Consider the following 17,311-nt stretch of genomic DNA (forward strand, 5'->3'; position numbering starts at 1 on the left):
GCAATGGATGACCATTATGGAGATAATGGCATTAATATTTAGATTTAGCATCATCATGAAAAAGAACAAAGATAGAACATGCATAAAGACTCTAAATTGAAGGAAGGCAAATTTTACGAGGCTGGGAAGTGACCTAACAAAAATGGACTGATACAGCCACTTAAAGGAAAATTAGTGGCAAGGCTTTAAAAAAGAAAGGAAGATTCAAAAGGCACAGATAGATCCTCACAAAGTAAAATGGTACTTCTGTCACATCTAGAGTCCCATAGCATCCAGGAAAGTACAGGGCAAGATGAACAAAAACAAACAGGCTTATGGCAGTCACACACAAAAAAAAACCTCTTAATATTGTGGAAAACCTACAGAAGCACAAATTGCAGGGATAAAGCAAAATTGGAAATTAGGAAAATCAAAGAGGGGATATAAAACATGGCTGGCAGGGCAAATGATCAAGAAACACTCAAAGAAGTTCTGTTATACATGATGAGCAAGAAGATAACAGATGAAACGATAGATTAATGATGTACAGTTAATTAATGCACAAATTCAGATAACATGGACAGGGCTCTTAATGATCACTTTGTCTCTCTCTTCACAAAAGGGGATGAGGATGATGCAGGCATTCTAGTTAAAAAGGAGCAGCGTGAAATATTACCTCATGTTATGTTAATCGTAATTAAGTAGTGGATGGACTGATATCCTTGAAAATGGATACATCACCAAGGCTGGATGGATTGCATTACAGGCTGTGAAAGAAGCTAAGCAGGCAATAACGGGAATTCAGAATCATTTTCCAATTTTCATTAGTCACAAGCAAGGTGCCAGAGGCCTGCTAACATTGTATCATTGTTTATCATTGTTTAACAAGCGTGTGAGGTATGGCCAAATAATTAAAGGCCGGTCTGTCTGACCTCAGTGGCAGGCAAATTACTAGAATCAGTTTTGAGACAGGATAAAGTGTCTCTTAGAAAGGCATAGATGAATCAGAGGCAGCAGGATACTTTTGTTAATGGAATGTCATGTCTTGCTAACTTAATTGAGTATAATTCAAAATTCAAGAATGTAAAAAGGAAGATGATGAGAGCAGTGTAGTGGAAATTGTGTACTTTGATTTTAAAAGGCATCTGACGAAGTACTACATGGCAGACTGGTCAGAAAAAGAAATGTTAATGGGATACAGGGGAATATAATAGTTGGATCTAAAAATGACCAACAGAAAACAATGGGAAATGGTCAAAGGATATTTTTGTGAATGGAAAACACTTTCCAACTGCAGTCCACTGTGCTCAGCATTGAGTCTAGCGCCATTTGTAGTATGCATGTCAATGATTTTAAACTTAAACATGGGAGACTTGGTTGAGAAAATTGCAGATGGCACATCTGGAGTAGTGTGTCCAGTTCTGGTCACCTCATTACAGCAAAGATGTGGAAGCGTTGGAGAAAGGTGCAGAGGAGATTTACCAGGATGTTGCCTGGAATGGAGGGAAGGTCTTATGAGGAAAGGTTGAGAGACCTAGGGGTTTTCTCTTTAGAAAAATGAAGGATCAGAGATGACTTGATAAAAGTGTACAAAATGACCAGAGGTATCAGAGTAGACAGCCAGAGACTCCCCCCCCCCCCCCCCCCCCCCCGAGGGTAGAGGTAGCTAAAACTATGCCCCCTCGTAATAAAGTGAGTGGAGGGAGATATAGGGGAGACAGAGGTAAGTTCTTTACTCAGAGAATGGTAGGGTGTGGAATGCATTGCCGGAGAGGGTAGTGGAGTCGGCCTCATTAGGGGCATTTGAGCAGCTATTAGGTAGGCATCTAGATGATAGAATAAGGTAGTGGTGGAGGTTAGATAGACTTAGGGTTAGGGTAAAAGTTCGACATAACAATGTGGGCCGAAGGGTCTGTACTGTGCTGTTGTATGTTCTAAAAGTTGACATGAAGTTGACAGTACATAAAATCCAAAAGCAGGGTTGTAATTTGGGAATGGTACAAAATGCTAGCCACGGCCAGAATTTTGTGTACATCACAGTACATGAAATTCATAATTGTATTTGAGAGAGTTAAGGAGATTCACAAGAACGTTGTCAAAGCTTGAAAATTACAGCTATGAGGAAAGGGTTGTTTTCCTTAGCATAGAGGAGGCTGAAGGGTGACTTCATGGAGGCGTATAAAAGAATGAGGGAATAGATGAATAAGATAGGAAGGACCAACTTCCCCAGAGGTCGATAACCAGGGGATGATTTAAGGTACAGAAACAAAAAGTTGCTGGAAAAGCTCAGCAGGTCTGGCAGCGTCCGTGAAGAAAAATCAGAGTTAAATTTCAGGTCTGGTGACCCTTAACTCTGATTTTTCTTCACAGTTGCTGCAGACCTGCTGAGCTGTTCCAGCAACTTCCGTTTTTGTTCCTAATTGACAGCTTCTGCAGTTCTTTCGATGATTTAAGTTAACTGGTAGAAGGATTAGAGGGGACATGATTCTTTTCATTTAGAGAGAGTGGTGTCTGGTTTGAGGATGGAGGAAGAAACCCTTAACGCCTCGAAAAGATCTGCACCCGGAGTGCCGTAGCCTGCAAGTCTGTGGGTCAGGTGCTGGAAGGCGGAATTGGAATGGAATACTGGTGTCATTAGCAAACACAATGGGATGAATGACCTCTTTTTATACCGTGAGTTTTCTATGGTTTCTACAGCGTGTGATCGGAATGCTTTAACAAAATGTCAGGACCAATTAGCTGAATGGCCACTTCTAAAATAGCGTACGGTTTTACAATTTAACATATAAAACTAGACACCAAGCTGTGCATGCACCGCGTTAGATACAATACACTTCTGTTCAGCTTGCAATAAGACCATTTCTGCAGTGCTGTACATAAACAAGCCTTTTATTATGCATGCCTGGAATTGAGATTCTTGTATTTCAGAATAATTACTTGTGATTAAAGATTGCAGAAACAGAATTTGTTCAAATAGTTCATGCTCCTCAGTTATCGATGACAAGTAGATTCAAAAACAGTGGAGGCTGGGGTAGAAAATTCATTCAAAAGTTGACAGGGTGCTGAGAGTTATGACGGGCAGACAAGAAAGTGGAATGGAGGCCACAACCAGATTAGCATAATCTCATTAAATGGCACAGCAGGCTCAAAAAAATCTGAATCCTGAGTGTGACATTCCTAAATTATCTTAATACTTTCCAATTGTAGCAACATCTTTTAACTCTTGGATTAATGCTCAGTCATCACTATATAACTTACAGTGTTGCATTTAACTCTTATGGCCACCAGACTTCATAAAGTGCTTTACAGCAACTAAAAGACTACTGGAGTGGAGTCACAAGTATAATGCAGGAAACATGGCAACTTAACTGCACACTGCAAACTTCTTCAAACAAGAGGTTTGTAGCAAACGTGATAATGATCAATTTATTGAATGAATGCTAACTACTGGCCAGGGCAGAAGGGCTAACTCTACTGCTCTTGTTCAAATTCAGGCTATGCGATCCTGTATCTCCTTTTTAAAGATAGTACCTCTGACAAGGCAGGACTCCCCAAAAATGGAATTTCAAACCAGATCTCTGGACTTGAACCCACATCCTTCTGATTCCGAGGTAAGAGTGCTAACAAAATAATAATGACTGAAAGGGTGAACATGTGCTTCTAAAATACAGGTGTCACATTAAAAACCTGCCTCTTAAGCAATGCAGAAGATTGCAACAAGATGAATAACACGTATTGTGCATTGTTATCCCTCTATTGCTGTCTCAAACCAAAGAGAAGGACAGATTTGTCTTTGTAAAGACTTTGGGGACTTGTCTTGAAACTTATTTTCTCCGCCTTTGAAAAGAATTCATCCACCTGCCAACTTTCACAAACACTACTGAGATTAAGAACTCATTGTGCAGGGATTAAAGTCATGAATCACTCCCTCGAACAGTACATTAGCTCACTGGAATTGCTCAATTAAGATTTACAGTCAACAGAAATGCACCATTCCCTATGTACTTACAGAGAGTTTAAAGTGGATATCACACATTCTATTCAATTCAGTAATGTGACCATATCATGAAAGCACCACACACAAAACACCTCTGTATAGTCGTTACTTTATTAGCCAGTCAGAAGACAATATATATTCAATACAATTTATAACTTGGTCAGACGTTCAGCACTTTCCACAAAATATTGAAAAGCATTCTCCTCTCTAACATTTAATGGTTAAACAAAATAAAGCAGTGGGAATTAGCTTATGCAAATAGTTACAAGACTTACAAGAAGAATTCTACCCCTCCAACCTTCATTGCCCTTTACCTTTACGCTGTATGCATACTTGAATCGCATTGGCACACTTTAAAAAGTACAACTCCACCTTCTGGGTTGCATATAGTTGGATTATGCCTGAAGGCTGAGAAATGTATTGTATTTTACCTGTACTAGTGGGTACAACATTATGATTTCCAGCAACATTTGTAGCTGATGCGCATTTCCGTTATTCTGATGCTGTACTGAAATTGCTTCTCAGATTGAAACGAGTTTTAAATTTGTATTGTTTACAGAAGTGTATAGAATGTTGATTTTTCACAGAATAAAGACCTAGCTTTAGGGAGTTTGTCAAAAGCACTTACTCTAACATTACAACTGGAAATTGTAAATTTAACAATTTTATTTAAGACCCATGTTAAACATAAATATATACTTTAGACAATATATTCAAAAATGCTGTTATAAAATGTACAAGGACTACAATCAACATAAATCTCTGAAAATACACCCATACAGTTATTGCTTTTATAAAACACATGCAATAGTAGTGATACCAGAATTATAAACTAGGGTATGGCATTCTTGAGTATACAACCATGCTGTTTTAGGCAGTAGGTCTAAAGTGGAAACCCTTTGTCAATGAGATTCTTCGGGAGCCTTAATTTACAGTATTTTAATTACATTACTTTAGAAACTGTGCACTGGTCATTTGTGAATTCTATTGATCAAAATATTTAGGTAAATAAGGTTAACCATACAAAACCTTGTTTTTCATATTAGCTGAAATCTATAAGTGGATGGTTTAATTCAAACATTTCACTTTCATTTGTTCAGCTTCTGCAGATCATCTAGTAGTCTTGTGGGTGTAAGAATGTGAGTTGACCCTGCGGAATAAATCCATATGTCAATTTGGCAATTTGCAACTGCCTGAGAGACATTATCCACCTGCACTTTGGTTTGAAACTTCATTATACTTCACCCAAAACCTGATTAGTTTCTCCAGCATGCATAAATATTCACCAAGTACTTTCTTTAAAACTTGAGCTAGATCACGCAGGATCAAACACAAAAGCTAAAATCTTAGCTAACACAATTTGGAGCTGGTTGAACACTGCAGGCCAGGCAGCATCAGAGGAGCAGGCAAGTTGACGTTTCGGGTTGGGAACCTTCTTCAGAAGAAATGACACTCCAAACTGGGTTATCTCTGACTCCAGCATTTGCAGTTTTTGCCATCTGAGCTAAAAATCTTACTCTCACCATTAAAGCCTCAATATACAAAGAAGTAAAATTGTGAACAAAGAGATTTTAGAAGTACTTACCAACAATCACTTCACAATGCTTAGCAGTGCTCTGAGAAACTTCATACGCACAACGCATCTCCGAGTAAGTGACACCTCCTATTATGAAAATAATTAGTTTGACAGCCCTACGTTCATCCTGAAGATTGCTTTTGTTCCCCTGACGAGCACTGAACAGGAAAGGCAGAATTAGTCTGGTGCATGATTACGGGATTTCTTATAACCTAATAGGTGCAAATAAAGTTCCTGATTTCTTCAGATAATTCACGTAGGAGAAATTGAGTGGATATGGGAGAAAAAAAAAATGGGGCAGTGTAACAAAATAGATTTCTCTTTGAAAGAGCTGGTGTAAGCTGTGGGGGCCATGACAGCCTCTTTCACTGCTCATGGTTCTGAAGTATTATGTTCTAAATGCAAACTTCTTGTAATTACAGTCTACCTGCTGAGGTCTATCAAATCAAGAGTATACATTAACCTTGTAAGAAGAAAGACATCTTTCAGGATATTTTCCTTAGAAAAGTATTACAAAAGAACTGGAAATTCAACATCAGAATATCAGAGATACCAAAGTAAAAGATACATTTTACTAAGAGGCTTCATAACCAATTCCCTACACATGAACTCAACAGTGGACCCTTGAAACACTTCCACCTCTGCCCATTACAGTCAATGGGTACATTCTGTCAAAGATGATCACAACAGCAACAGTCCATCGGAAATATCAAGAATTTTATTTTAACCACAAATGAGAAATCTTCCACTTCTGAATCCTACAACTTTACATTTTACCCCAAAAACTTCCATTCAAGGTTCTTTGACAAAATACTAATTTTCCTTTCATTGTAAAAAACAAAAACAAAATCAGCAAAGCCACTATCCACTGCTACTGTAAAACAGGCTAACCACTGAATTCCTACAGGTACAACTAAAACTGATATAATTAAAAGATGGGGCACAGAAAATGTTTCATAATATTTACTTTGTATTAAATTGGTCAGTAAAAAGTTAGAGCCTACACTTAAAATATTTGATACATGTATATTTAACAATTTGGTCCTTTTCAAATGTTAATTTTATTAAAGTTGCAGATAAAGATTCATAACAGCTTAATTGATAAAGAGAATTTATACCTTACAGCTCCAGAGCCATTCCAAGCTGAACTACAGCCTGAGCAATGAGGCCATTCCACAGAATTAAGTTTGTTTGCAATGGAATCCTGTACAAAAAAAAATACACTCCCATTTATACATTGCGGTGGTTCAATGCTCTTAGGTAGCAAATAAACAGTAGAATATGTCAACAAAGCAACAGGAAAGGCTATAACACTGATTAGGGCTACTGCTTCAAACACAACTGAGCAACCGTACCTTGAATTCTAACTGACAACCAGGAAGACAACTCAGTAGTGCCTGCAATGCCAGTTAGTTAACCAGGGCAACTCTTCATCTCATTTCAATCTCTGGTCCTCTGCCTTTCTCTTTCTCCTTTTAAAACCTTTGCTTCCTTAAAAAAAAACTACTGCCCCTTCAAACACTACAATCTATTCAGGATCTGTTACTGAAAGTGCATTCCACATTTTCACAATGTTTGTTTGATATTTCTTGTATTCAATTGTTGAGCAGTTGAGGACTCAGAGTCTGTACTCGACAGAATTTAGAAGGATGAGAAGGATCTCATTGAAACTTACAGAATACCGAGAGGCCTCGATAGACAGGATGCGGAGAACGTTTCCATTAGGGGAGATGAGAACTACAGGGCACAGCCTCAGAATGAAGAGCTATTGAACTGAGATGAGGAGGAATTTCTTCAGCTAAAAGTTGGCAAATTTGTGGAACTCCTAGCCTCACAGCCTTCTGAGACAAATTTACTGAGTGTGATTAAGACACGGGTACATAGGTTCTTGATTAGCAAGGGGATCAAAGATTACAGGGAGAAGGCAGGAGGATGGGATTGAGAAATATACCAGCCATGATGAATGGCAAAGCAGATTTGATGGGGAGGCCAAATGGCCTAATTCTGTTCCTATTCCTTATGGTCTTATTTTATTCTGGATTGGCTTTTAACCAGCTTTGTTCTCGGTATTAAGCTGCACACCCCCTTGTTCTAGATCCCCCAGCTGGGAGACTTAGCTGGTTGGTCAATTTTCTCATTATTTCAAACTTTACAGATTCCCAAGAGAATAAAAGCTAATGGGCAATTTCTCCTATTCAATCCTCATGGAATCAACTCTATAAACCTTCGTGTTAATCCTGCTGATAGGCCTACTCAGATCAGTCTAGAATCTGCAGTCTCAACATTCTGCAGGTGATTGCAAAACCTCATCCATGGTGTTTGTTTCACTTTCCAGAAACTCAGATAACCCGCAACAAAATAGATACTTGGTTCCTTCCTTAATTTGCATTTTCATTGCCCCCGATCACATTGCATCCTAAAACGTGTTTAATATGTTTCAAACAGCACATTGACCAGTACAAAGGCACTTTGCATGCATCAACGAGAAAACAACAAAATGAGAAGAATGAATCAGTCTTGGTTTGCTGGCTCAGGGAAAAACCTTGTTGTCCCAGGCAACTTTCTGCACTTTGTCAAATAGTGGAATACAGTTAAAATCCATTCAGACAGGGAAGAGGACTGTTATATAATTAAAAGGATAGCACCATTTTCATAATGCTCGGCTCCCCCAGTTCTGAACAGGGGACTGGTGTGAAGATCCAACCCCACCCAATCCACTCACTGTGAAAGCAGACAGGAAAGCTAACAAAATTGCACTTACACTATACAAGTAACTAGTACACTACAAGTGGTATGGTAAATCGTCAAATGTTCAGTACCTCTCATACAATATCGCTCAAATATGTTACATTGACAAAATAGTATAGCTGGAATTCTGAATGGGCAAATCAATGAAAATGTACAAACGTTAAATGGAGCAGTTCAGAGAGATTCAAATGTACTCCTTTTTCATGTGTACACCACCTCAATGCTTAATAACAATATCAGAAATGGATCGAGCCCTTTTAGAATCATCATTCAATGCAAATGTCATTTGAGGCCAAATAACATCATGCATCAAGGGTATCAATTTTATTTCCAGGAAATATTTTTCCCAAGTTGCAACTGAACAGAGTAAACTGATATAAATCTCAGATTGAGTCAACAGTTAGTATTGTTCTAAGATTAAGTGGTATAAATTTCAAGGTGCTGAATTACTTAGTCATATTTTTACCATTCACTCATCATTTTGGAAGCGCTTAGCAAATGTGGTCACTTTCAATTGTCAAAATACAAGTTTATTAAACAAATTGTATGAAGTTTTTTGATTTTTTAAATAAAAAAAAGTTAAAATGTGTGGCTTGGTTCCTTGGTCCAAAAGATAAAAGGAGTAGACCTTTCAGCCCCTCAAGCCTGCTCCACCATTCAATACGATCGTGACTCATCATCCAACTCAGTACACTGTTCCCCCTGTCTCCCCATACCCTTTGATTCCTTCATCACCAAGAACCAAATCTAAATCCTCCTTCAAAATATCCAATATTTTGGCCTCAACCTGATAGTAGGAATTTTATACTCTGGTTTGTTTGTTGAAGTTTCATGAACTTCTTTCAGATCATTAGCGCTAACTGCACTCAACCTCCTATTCCCCTGGATCTATTCAATGTGCTAACAGTCAACCTATTGCTTGGAAGTTGGTAGGATTTTCAAAATATCCAAAATTCCAAACAGCCTCAATTCAAACCAAGTTCAGACAAATATGAACTCTCTAATCCCGGAGGTGTTCCCAAGTCTCCAAATTAAGCTTATATGTTTCAAGCCATATTTGGTCCTCCTTAACAATTCTTTATTTAAAGTCTACTGCTGGATTTTAACATTCCATGCCATTTCGCCATCTCCACCCTGAGAGAGGAGTTTGGAGATGAAGCAAGCTGTTTGATCAGGCAAGAAGCTTGAAAGTGGAGAAGTCCCTCATTCTCAACTCCACCCATGTAAGGGTTATTTAAAGAACCTCAACCTGCTACATGAATGAGGAACCCGGAATCCAGGAATGCTTCTAGCTAACAGATTTGTCCATAGTATATTGATAGGGAGGAGCATCCTTGTACTGAGGCACAGTGCCCAAGCAAGGGACCTGGTATCAGGAAAGGAGGCCCTTTGTGGAAAGGCACTCTCCTGGCCTGGCTGCTGAACCTCTACCTGCAAGCCCCACTTACTGGTGCACCCACTATTCCTATAATTTAGCTCCCTCCAGAAATCCCGTATCAAACTAAATGCAATAGCAGCAGTGTTCACCTACTCCCAGTGGTACCGTCAGTATTAGACAGCAGCTGCCCTACTTTGGGATTCATTCAACTGGGAGCAGGCTGCTGTCCAGGCAAGTACCAGATTTCCTCTGACACGGTGTAGCCAGTAGATGTAAATGCCACTACAAACATTAAACCCTATTCCTCTTCTCTATCAGTTTGGGGTTCATGGATCGAGTCTGTTGCTTCTTTCTCTAATTTGATTCTGCCTCTATTTTATTAAGTCACATAATTAAGGCAAACAAGATAAATCAGACACAATATTGTTTTCTCTGTTGAAAGAAATCAGGAAAGCAGACTTGTTGTTGTTGCCCCAAAATTTAAAGACTGTGTATAGGGTGAAATGGGAAGAAAGAAAAAGCTAAAAGAACATCAATTCATATTGTCATTTTAATGAAATCTCAAGGTAGTGCAAAACTAAAAATATGACAATAAGCCACATACAGAGATGCAAGGTCAGCTGAAACAAAGCTTGTCAACAACAGGCTTTAAAAAGGAGTGTCTCAAAGCAAGTGCAGGAAAAGGGAAGATAGGTGTAGTTACTGTGTTCCAGAGCTCAGAGATTCGGATTCAATTCCAGCCTTGGGTGACTGTGTGGAGTTTGCACATTCTTCCTGTATCTGCATGGGTTTCCTCCAGGTGCTCCAGTTTCCTCCCATTGAATAGAATAGGATAGGATAGAATAGAATATCCTTTATTGTTACTCGTACTCCAGTACACAAGTACAGAAGTACAGTGAAACAAGTTTTTACAATGGCTGCCTTTTAATGGTGCCATCTTAGGTGCAAGTCCCGAGATACAAATCTTACAGAGTAAAAAAAATGTTACCATACAAGAGGATTGAAAGGTAAGGATTCACATTATAGTCCTGTTAAGAGTACCAAACAGCAACAGTTCAGCATGTGGCACCAGGCCTGGGTCCAACAACAGTCCCACATCACACCAGCCTCCAGTCCACTCCTCACCGGCACTCAGCAGTAACAAGGTAAATTGCGTTTTATCAGGATTCACCTCCCTCACTCTGGGACTTGGCATTTCCCATGCAGTGTTCTGGGTTTCACAGCCCACGTGCTGTACTGGCTCAATCCCCACACTGCTCCAGGCCGTGCAGTTTCATGCGGTGTTCCAGCTCATTTCCACCGGCTCACATACTCCAGGCCTCGCTGCTCCAGGCTCTCATCACAAATGAAGCAAAATGGCTGCTGTGTCAACGGCGACATATCATTATTCCTCAAAGCATTGTGAATTATGCTGAAAATTTCTTGTGGTGTTTGTCCAGTTTCTGGTTCCCTTTGAATTCTTACATCTTTAGAAAAACATTATGCTGTCCACAATTCTAAAATGCCTCCATTTCTGATTGAAACCGAGATAAAACTCTGGCAGACCTGCGGTTCAAAACAGCAGTCACCTCTTGGGCCCACGTGTGGAAATGGTTTGGCCATGCTTATTTTCCCCATAGTGTCCAGGGATGTGCAGGCGTGATGAATTAGCCACGGGAAATGCAGGGTTACAGGGAAAGAGTTCGGGAGATTGGTCTGGGTGGGACGCTCTTTGGGAGAGGCAGTGTGGACTTGAAGGGCCAAACGGCCTGCTTCCACACGTGTAAGGATATTTTGATTCTATGAATGTGGGGGTGGAGAAGATTACAGAGACAGGTAGAGATGAGGCCACGGAGGGATGTTAAAACAAGGCTGAGGTTTTTAATATTAAGATACTGGTTGACATGACAGCCAATGCAGGTCAGAATGCACAGGCATGAAGAAAGGAAAAGAGAATGTGTTAATACCTGCAAAACTATTAAAAATATTATTGATTTATGTTACAATTATAGAATTTCAAATTAGAACAACACACAATTGAAGTAAATGTAACTGGGAGCTGCTTGACTATATTCCAGGAACTATTTGTAATAAGTGTTTGAAACTAAATCCTATCATTATCCATATGAACAACCACTTTTTATATATTCTAATGACTTCAAGGCTACAAAACATATCAATGCATTCAAATAATGACAAGTATTGTGTATTTATACTTCGTGTAACGTTACCTCCATGACATCTTTAATGAATGGGGTCCATCTGGAAAGCTGGTAGCTCTCTTCATCACTGCGATCCTTCCGAGAAAGTTTACGGTGCTGACTGTCAGCCTTGCAAAGGCATGCATTAGAAGGGAAACATTTAAGCAAATGTTAACAATATGGTTTTCATTAAAACCATTTTCAGACACGATTAGGTTCACTTTTTTCAGTTAAATAAGTTATTAACCCTTCTGCGCAAAAGGGGAAAAAAGTAAGTTAATGTGGAATTGAAACACATTTCCTCCAAGATGAGGAAACAGCTCCCGTGGTTTTTTTTTAATTCACTTGTGTTTCACTTCCAGTGTGAAGTCCAACCAAAATCAAATGTAAAATTACAAAGTCATTTAATAACTGCCCTAATTGTTTAACTTACAGAGAAAATGGGTACATCAAGAAATATCCAATTTCCAATGGTATCACAGTACTCCATAACCTTGCCATGCTGGATAAGCTTTCTAAGATTCTCTTCTGTAGTACCTTCAACAGAAAGTGAAAGCAAAATAGCAGTGATCATCCCATCAATTTTGTTCTATGAACACAAGACCTACGTCACACTTAAACGCTTTTTTCAAGCTTCCAACAGTGATACACTTGAATATGTTTTTGAGAGGATTTATAGTTCGGGTTGTGGAAGAGGTTGGAGGCTTGTTTGCCAAGCCGGTGGGTTCGGTTGCAGACATTTCATCACCGTGCTGGATAACAACGTACCTAGGTAAGACCCCTAAGTATCAGGGTAGCCCACAAACCAACAACCACCCTGCAACGGCTACTGACGAACATAAAGGACTCCATACCCACACCCAATAAAACTAACGTAACATACAAAATACCACGCAAGGACCGTTAGAAACATTACATCGGCCAAACGGGAAGAAAACTGGCAATAAGAATACACAAACACCAACTAGCCACCAAGAGACACAACCAATTCTCACTGGTCTCAATATACATGGGCAAAGAAGGACATGAATTTGACTCTGACAACACATTCATAATAGCACAAGCCAAACAGAGACATGCCGGGGAAATCCTGGAGCTTCAACCAGAACTCCATCAACAAACACGTAGAACTGGGCCCAATTAACAAACCAGTGAAAAACAGAGCCGGAAGTGATGCCAACCACCCCAGCAAACCAAGGCAGCTAAATAACAAGTGAGACAGAACACTGACGCTTCACTGGAGGTGCGCTGACAATGTTACCTAGCAGGGTGATGAAATGTCTGCAATCAAACACACTTGAATATGCCTGGTAAGCCAGCCAGGCAGTCTTAGTATGTGCCTAGCTATAAAAGTTAGATAGATAGACGCAATTTATTTCAGAGGAGGAGGAGCCAGGCACGGGCAAGAATAAATTTTCCAGCTTCATAAAAGTATTCCTCATGCCTATTTTGCATAATCTAAATTATTTCAGGCCTATAGTTAATGCACCAGGAATATCACTGTGTAGGAAGAGAGGAGAACAAAGTGCAATGAGGTACAAGTGCTAACTTGGGAACTGGGTGTGGCCTCCAGCCACAGGCGTGTGTCCAAGTCTTTAATTAAGAGAACAGATAGATAACTGGTGAGGTTTTGTTTTAATATTATATCCTTCAAAACACAGACATTCGTTTGAGCCAGTAACTGGGGGGGATACACGTATTGAATTAAATTTATAGTTTAACTTGTTAAACTTCTTTGGTGTAAGTACAGACAACAGTTGAGTGACATTTCTAAGAAGTTAAAGTAAAGACAATAAAGCTGACAGGGCAGGTGATCTATTGCAGCTGCAACTGAGAAGTACCCGTGTAATCTATGTCAACAACAATCGGCAATAAATGTCTCCAGGATCTCGGAACTGAAGAACTGGAGTCTAATCTTTAGATAATCAGGTAGGGGGGAATATTTACTTGGGATCCTTATTCCCGAAGACAGTAACAGCCCTTAGACTAGATACTTCAGATTGGGTCCAAAGGTTAGGGCATAGGAGGGTATGACTGCCTGACGTGAGGCTGACACAAATCCAGAAGGCAGCAGTGAAGGGGCCTAATCCTTCACAATTGTTCAGCAGGTTCAACCTGCATGCTTGAGAGCAAGCTACAGCGACAAGGGAGAAGGGCAAACAGACCACAACACTGGTGCAGGAAGCCAGTCAAATGCAGACAGCAAAAATAGAGAAGTTGTGGTAGTGGGGGACAGCACAGTCATGTGCATAGATACTGTTCTCTGAAGGCTGCATTGCCTGCCTAGTGCCAGGATGGAGGGCATGGCTTCACGGTTGGAACTCAGAAGTGTAAGGGCAAAAGGTCTGGTTGTGTTGGTCCATGCCCTCACAAACAATGTCGATAGGGTGGCAAGTTGGCTGAGTGGTTAGCACTGCTTGCTTACACTGCCAGGGACCTGGGTTCGATTCCACCCTCAGGCGACTGTCTGTGTGGTGTTTGCGCATTCTTGGCATGTCAGTGTGGGTTTCCTCCAGGTGCTCCTGTTTCCTCCCATAGTCTAAAGACGTGCAGGCTAGGTGGATTGGCCATGCTGAATTGCCCGTAGTGTTCAGGGATGTGCAGGTAGGTGGGATGCTGTGTGGATTTGTTAGGCCAAAGGGCCTGTTTCCACACTGTAGGGATTCTATGAATAATTCTTTGAAAAAGAACAAAGAAGGGGCATCAGCTGAAGGATTATGAACAACTAGCGGCTAAACAATAAACCTGAATCACAAAGGTAATAACCTCTCAATTACAATCTGAGCCTTGAGCAAATTTGCACAGGCTGAATAAAATTAGAGAGAGTTGAATGCAAGGCACAAAGATTGGTGCGGGGGTAAAAAAATGGGCTTTGATTCACGGCTTACTAACCCCACTTCTGGAGAAAAGGGGAGTTCATCTGCTAGGGGACTGAGTCTGCATTCACCTGGACTACATTGAGACAAGTGCAGGCAAGGAGGGCAAACAAAGGTACTCTTGGAAGGTTAAAGGAGAAAAGTCAAGGCAATAGTTCAGGGTAGCTGTGAGATACAGGAAAGGACAAACATGAGGGAGCACGAGCAAATAAGACCAGAGTAGGGAAAAAGCAATTAAAGGTTCTTTATCAGAATACACACTGCATTTGTTACAAGATCGATGAATTGTTTGAACAAATAGGAATAAATGTGCATATGACAGCCATTACAAAGACATTGTTGCAAAGTGACTGAATATGAATGGTTACTTGACATTACGGAAAGGACAAGGGAGGTAAGGAGCTGGAGTGGCTTTTCTAATAAAGAACGTGCTCATTAGAGATCAATGACCTTGGTTCAGGGGATCAAAATGTAAAACCAGTTCAGTGGAGACAAAGAAAAAAGGAAAGAAGTCATTGATGGATTATAGATGGATAAATTGATGGATAAATCAATAAATAATGCAATAGTTGTGGGTAAGTCTAATTTTCAATTAAACTTAATGCATCAAAAATTGGCAGAAATAGCCTTGATGATGAGTTAAATAAAGGAGTATTTGAGGCAATTTTTCAAAAGAATACATTCAGGAAGCAGCTTAACACAGACCCAGTAATGTGTACATAGACAAGATTAATTAATGGCCTCATAGCAGTACATTGTCTAGGTAACAGCAACCATAACATGATAGAATTTTACATTCAGTTCCAGATGGAGAAATTTTTGCCAGATATTATTAAATTAAAATTAAATAAAGGCAATGATAGGGGACAAAGACAGTTGGCTCAAGTTAATTGAGAAGATCAGTTAAAAGGCAAGGCAGTAGAGGAAGGGTAACATACATTTAAGGAGCAATTTCATAACTTTCAACAATATATTTTGCTGAGAAAGAAAGATGCAATGAGAAAGATCTTTCATCTATGCTTAACTAAGGAAGTCGAGGACGGTTCAAAATTGAAAGTAAAATTCTGCAAACGTTAATGGAGCTTCAGAGTTTAGGAATTTTTTTTAGAAAGATGGGAAGTATGACTTAAAAAAAGATGAAATTGGACTATGAGTGAAAGCTATTTAGAAATACAAACATAGATTAGAAGACCTTTGACAAACAGGAAGGAAACTGAGCTAAAATAAGTGTTTGTGTATTAGAGGTTTGGACTGGAAAATTAATGAAACAAAGAAATGGCTGAAGCTTTGAACAATTTTTTGTGCAAAACTGTTTTCATGATGGAACAGGAAGGATTCCAAGAATAACAGAAAATCAAGAGGCACAAAGGGAGGATGGAACTTAAAATAGTGATCAATAACAAAAAAGTACTAATGGGACTAAAGACTATCAAGTCCCCTGGACCTGATGGCCTGCACTTTTAGGTCTGAAAGGAAGTGTGTGCACATAGAGTGGATACATTGGCTCAAATATTCCACAACTTCCCATATCCTGGAGAAGCCCTATTTGATTGAAAATCGCAAATGCTTAAATTCGCTACTTTTGAAAAGAAGGGCGATAGAAAGCAGGAAATGTTTAAAGATGCAACAAGTAGAATGAATAAAAAGCAGAATCAGTAGATGCCAGTGTATCTTCCCGTCCCACTTTAGCATAGCCTGCCTTCACACCCTTGTCATTGCCTTTATTTAATTTTAAGACAGTAGTTTCAAACACAAATTTCTCAGCCTCAAACTGAATGTGAAACTATGTTATGGACCCTGTTACCTAGAGGATGCTTTAATATGGGGTCATTAATTAGTCTTACATCTGTCATTGTGAAAATGCCAGTATCTAAGTGGTAATAGCAGGGCATTTAGAAATCATAATACAATCACAATGAGTCATCACAGGTGTCAGAAATCTCATGAGACAAAAGGTATAAAAATTTGATCAGCACATGTTGTTGGGGTTGATTGGCTAACAAGCAATGACCAAAAGCTACATAAACTTGCATTGCTTTCTTTGCAGCAGAGAAGCCTGAGAGGGGAACCTGATAGAAGTGTATCAGATTACATGGGGCATATACAGGGTGAACAGAAAGAGCTGTTCCCGTTAATCAAAGGGTCAAAAAGAAGGGGGCACAATTTTAAAGTGAAATGCAGGAGGGTTAGGGGAATTTAAAAAAAAAGCTTTTTCTATCCAGAGGGTGGTGGGGATCTGGACTGCACTGCTTGGGAGGGTAGCCGAGGCAGGAAACCTCACAACCTTTAAAAAGCACTTGGATGAACACACAACTGTCATAATATTCAAGTTTATGGGCTTAGAGCACAGAAGTGGGACCAGTACAGATAGTATAATAGCTTGGGTGATACAAACATGACGAATCAATGGGGCTCTTCTGTAATACTATATGATTCCATGATTCAGAGAATACAGATTTATGATTAATGGGTTATTTTCAGGTCAGCAAAGTGTAACTAATGGAGTGCTGTTGAGATCAGTGTTGGAGCTTTATTTATAATGATTCGGCTGAAGGTATAGACTGTATCGTAAACAAA

General features: G+C 39.6%; 1 protein-coding gene across 4 annotated transcripts in view; it reads right to left on the minus strand.

Annotated features, from left to right (window-relative positions):
- Positions 1-4,069: 4,069 nt before the first annotated feature.
- Positions 4,070-17,311, minus strand: part of LOC125456227 (syntaxin-binding protein 3) — a 61,552-nt gene continuing 48,310 nt past the window's right edge. For 3 of the 4 annotated variants that reach the window (XM_048539151.2, XM_048539150.2, XM_059647810.1), the window contains 5 exons: positions 12,292-12,395; positions 11,889-11,987; positions 6,671-6,756; positions 5,562-5,710; positions 4,070-5,126 (listed from right to left, as the gene is read on the minus strand). In XM_048539151.2, the coding sequence (XP_048395108.1) occupies positions 5,065-5,126; positions 5,562-5,710; positions 6,671-6,756; positions 11,889-11,987; positions 12,292-12,395 (500 nt within the window). In that variant the 3' untranslated portion in view covers positions 4,070-5,064. The other variant, XM_059647811.1, reaches the window with a different exon arrangement.

The sequence above is a fragment of the Stegostoma tigrinum genome, chromosome 8 (assembly GCF_030684315.1).
Source record: "Stegostoma tigrinum isolate sSteTig4 chromosome 8, sSteTig4.hap1, whole genome shotgun sequence".
Taxonomy (NCBI): Eukaryota; Metazoa; Chordata; class Chondrichthyes; order Orectolobiformes; family Stegostomatidae; genus Stegostoma; species Stegostoma tigrinum.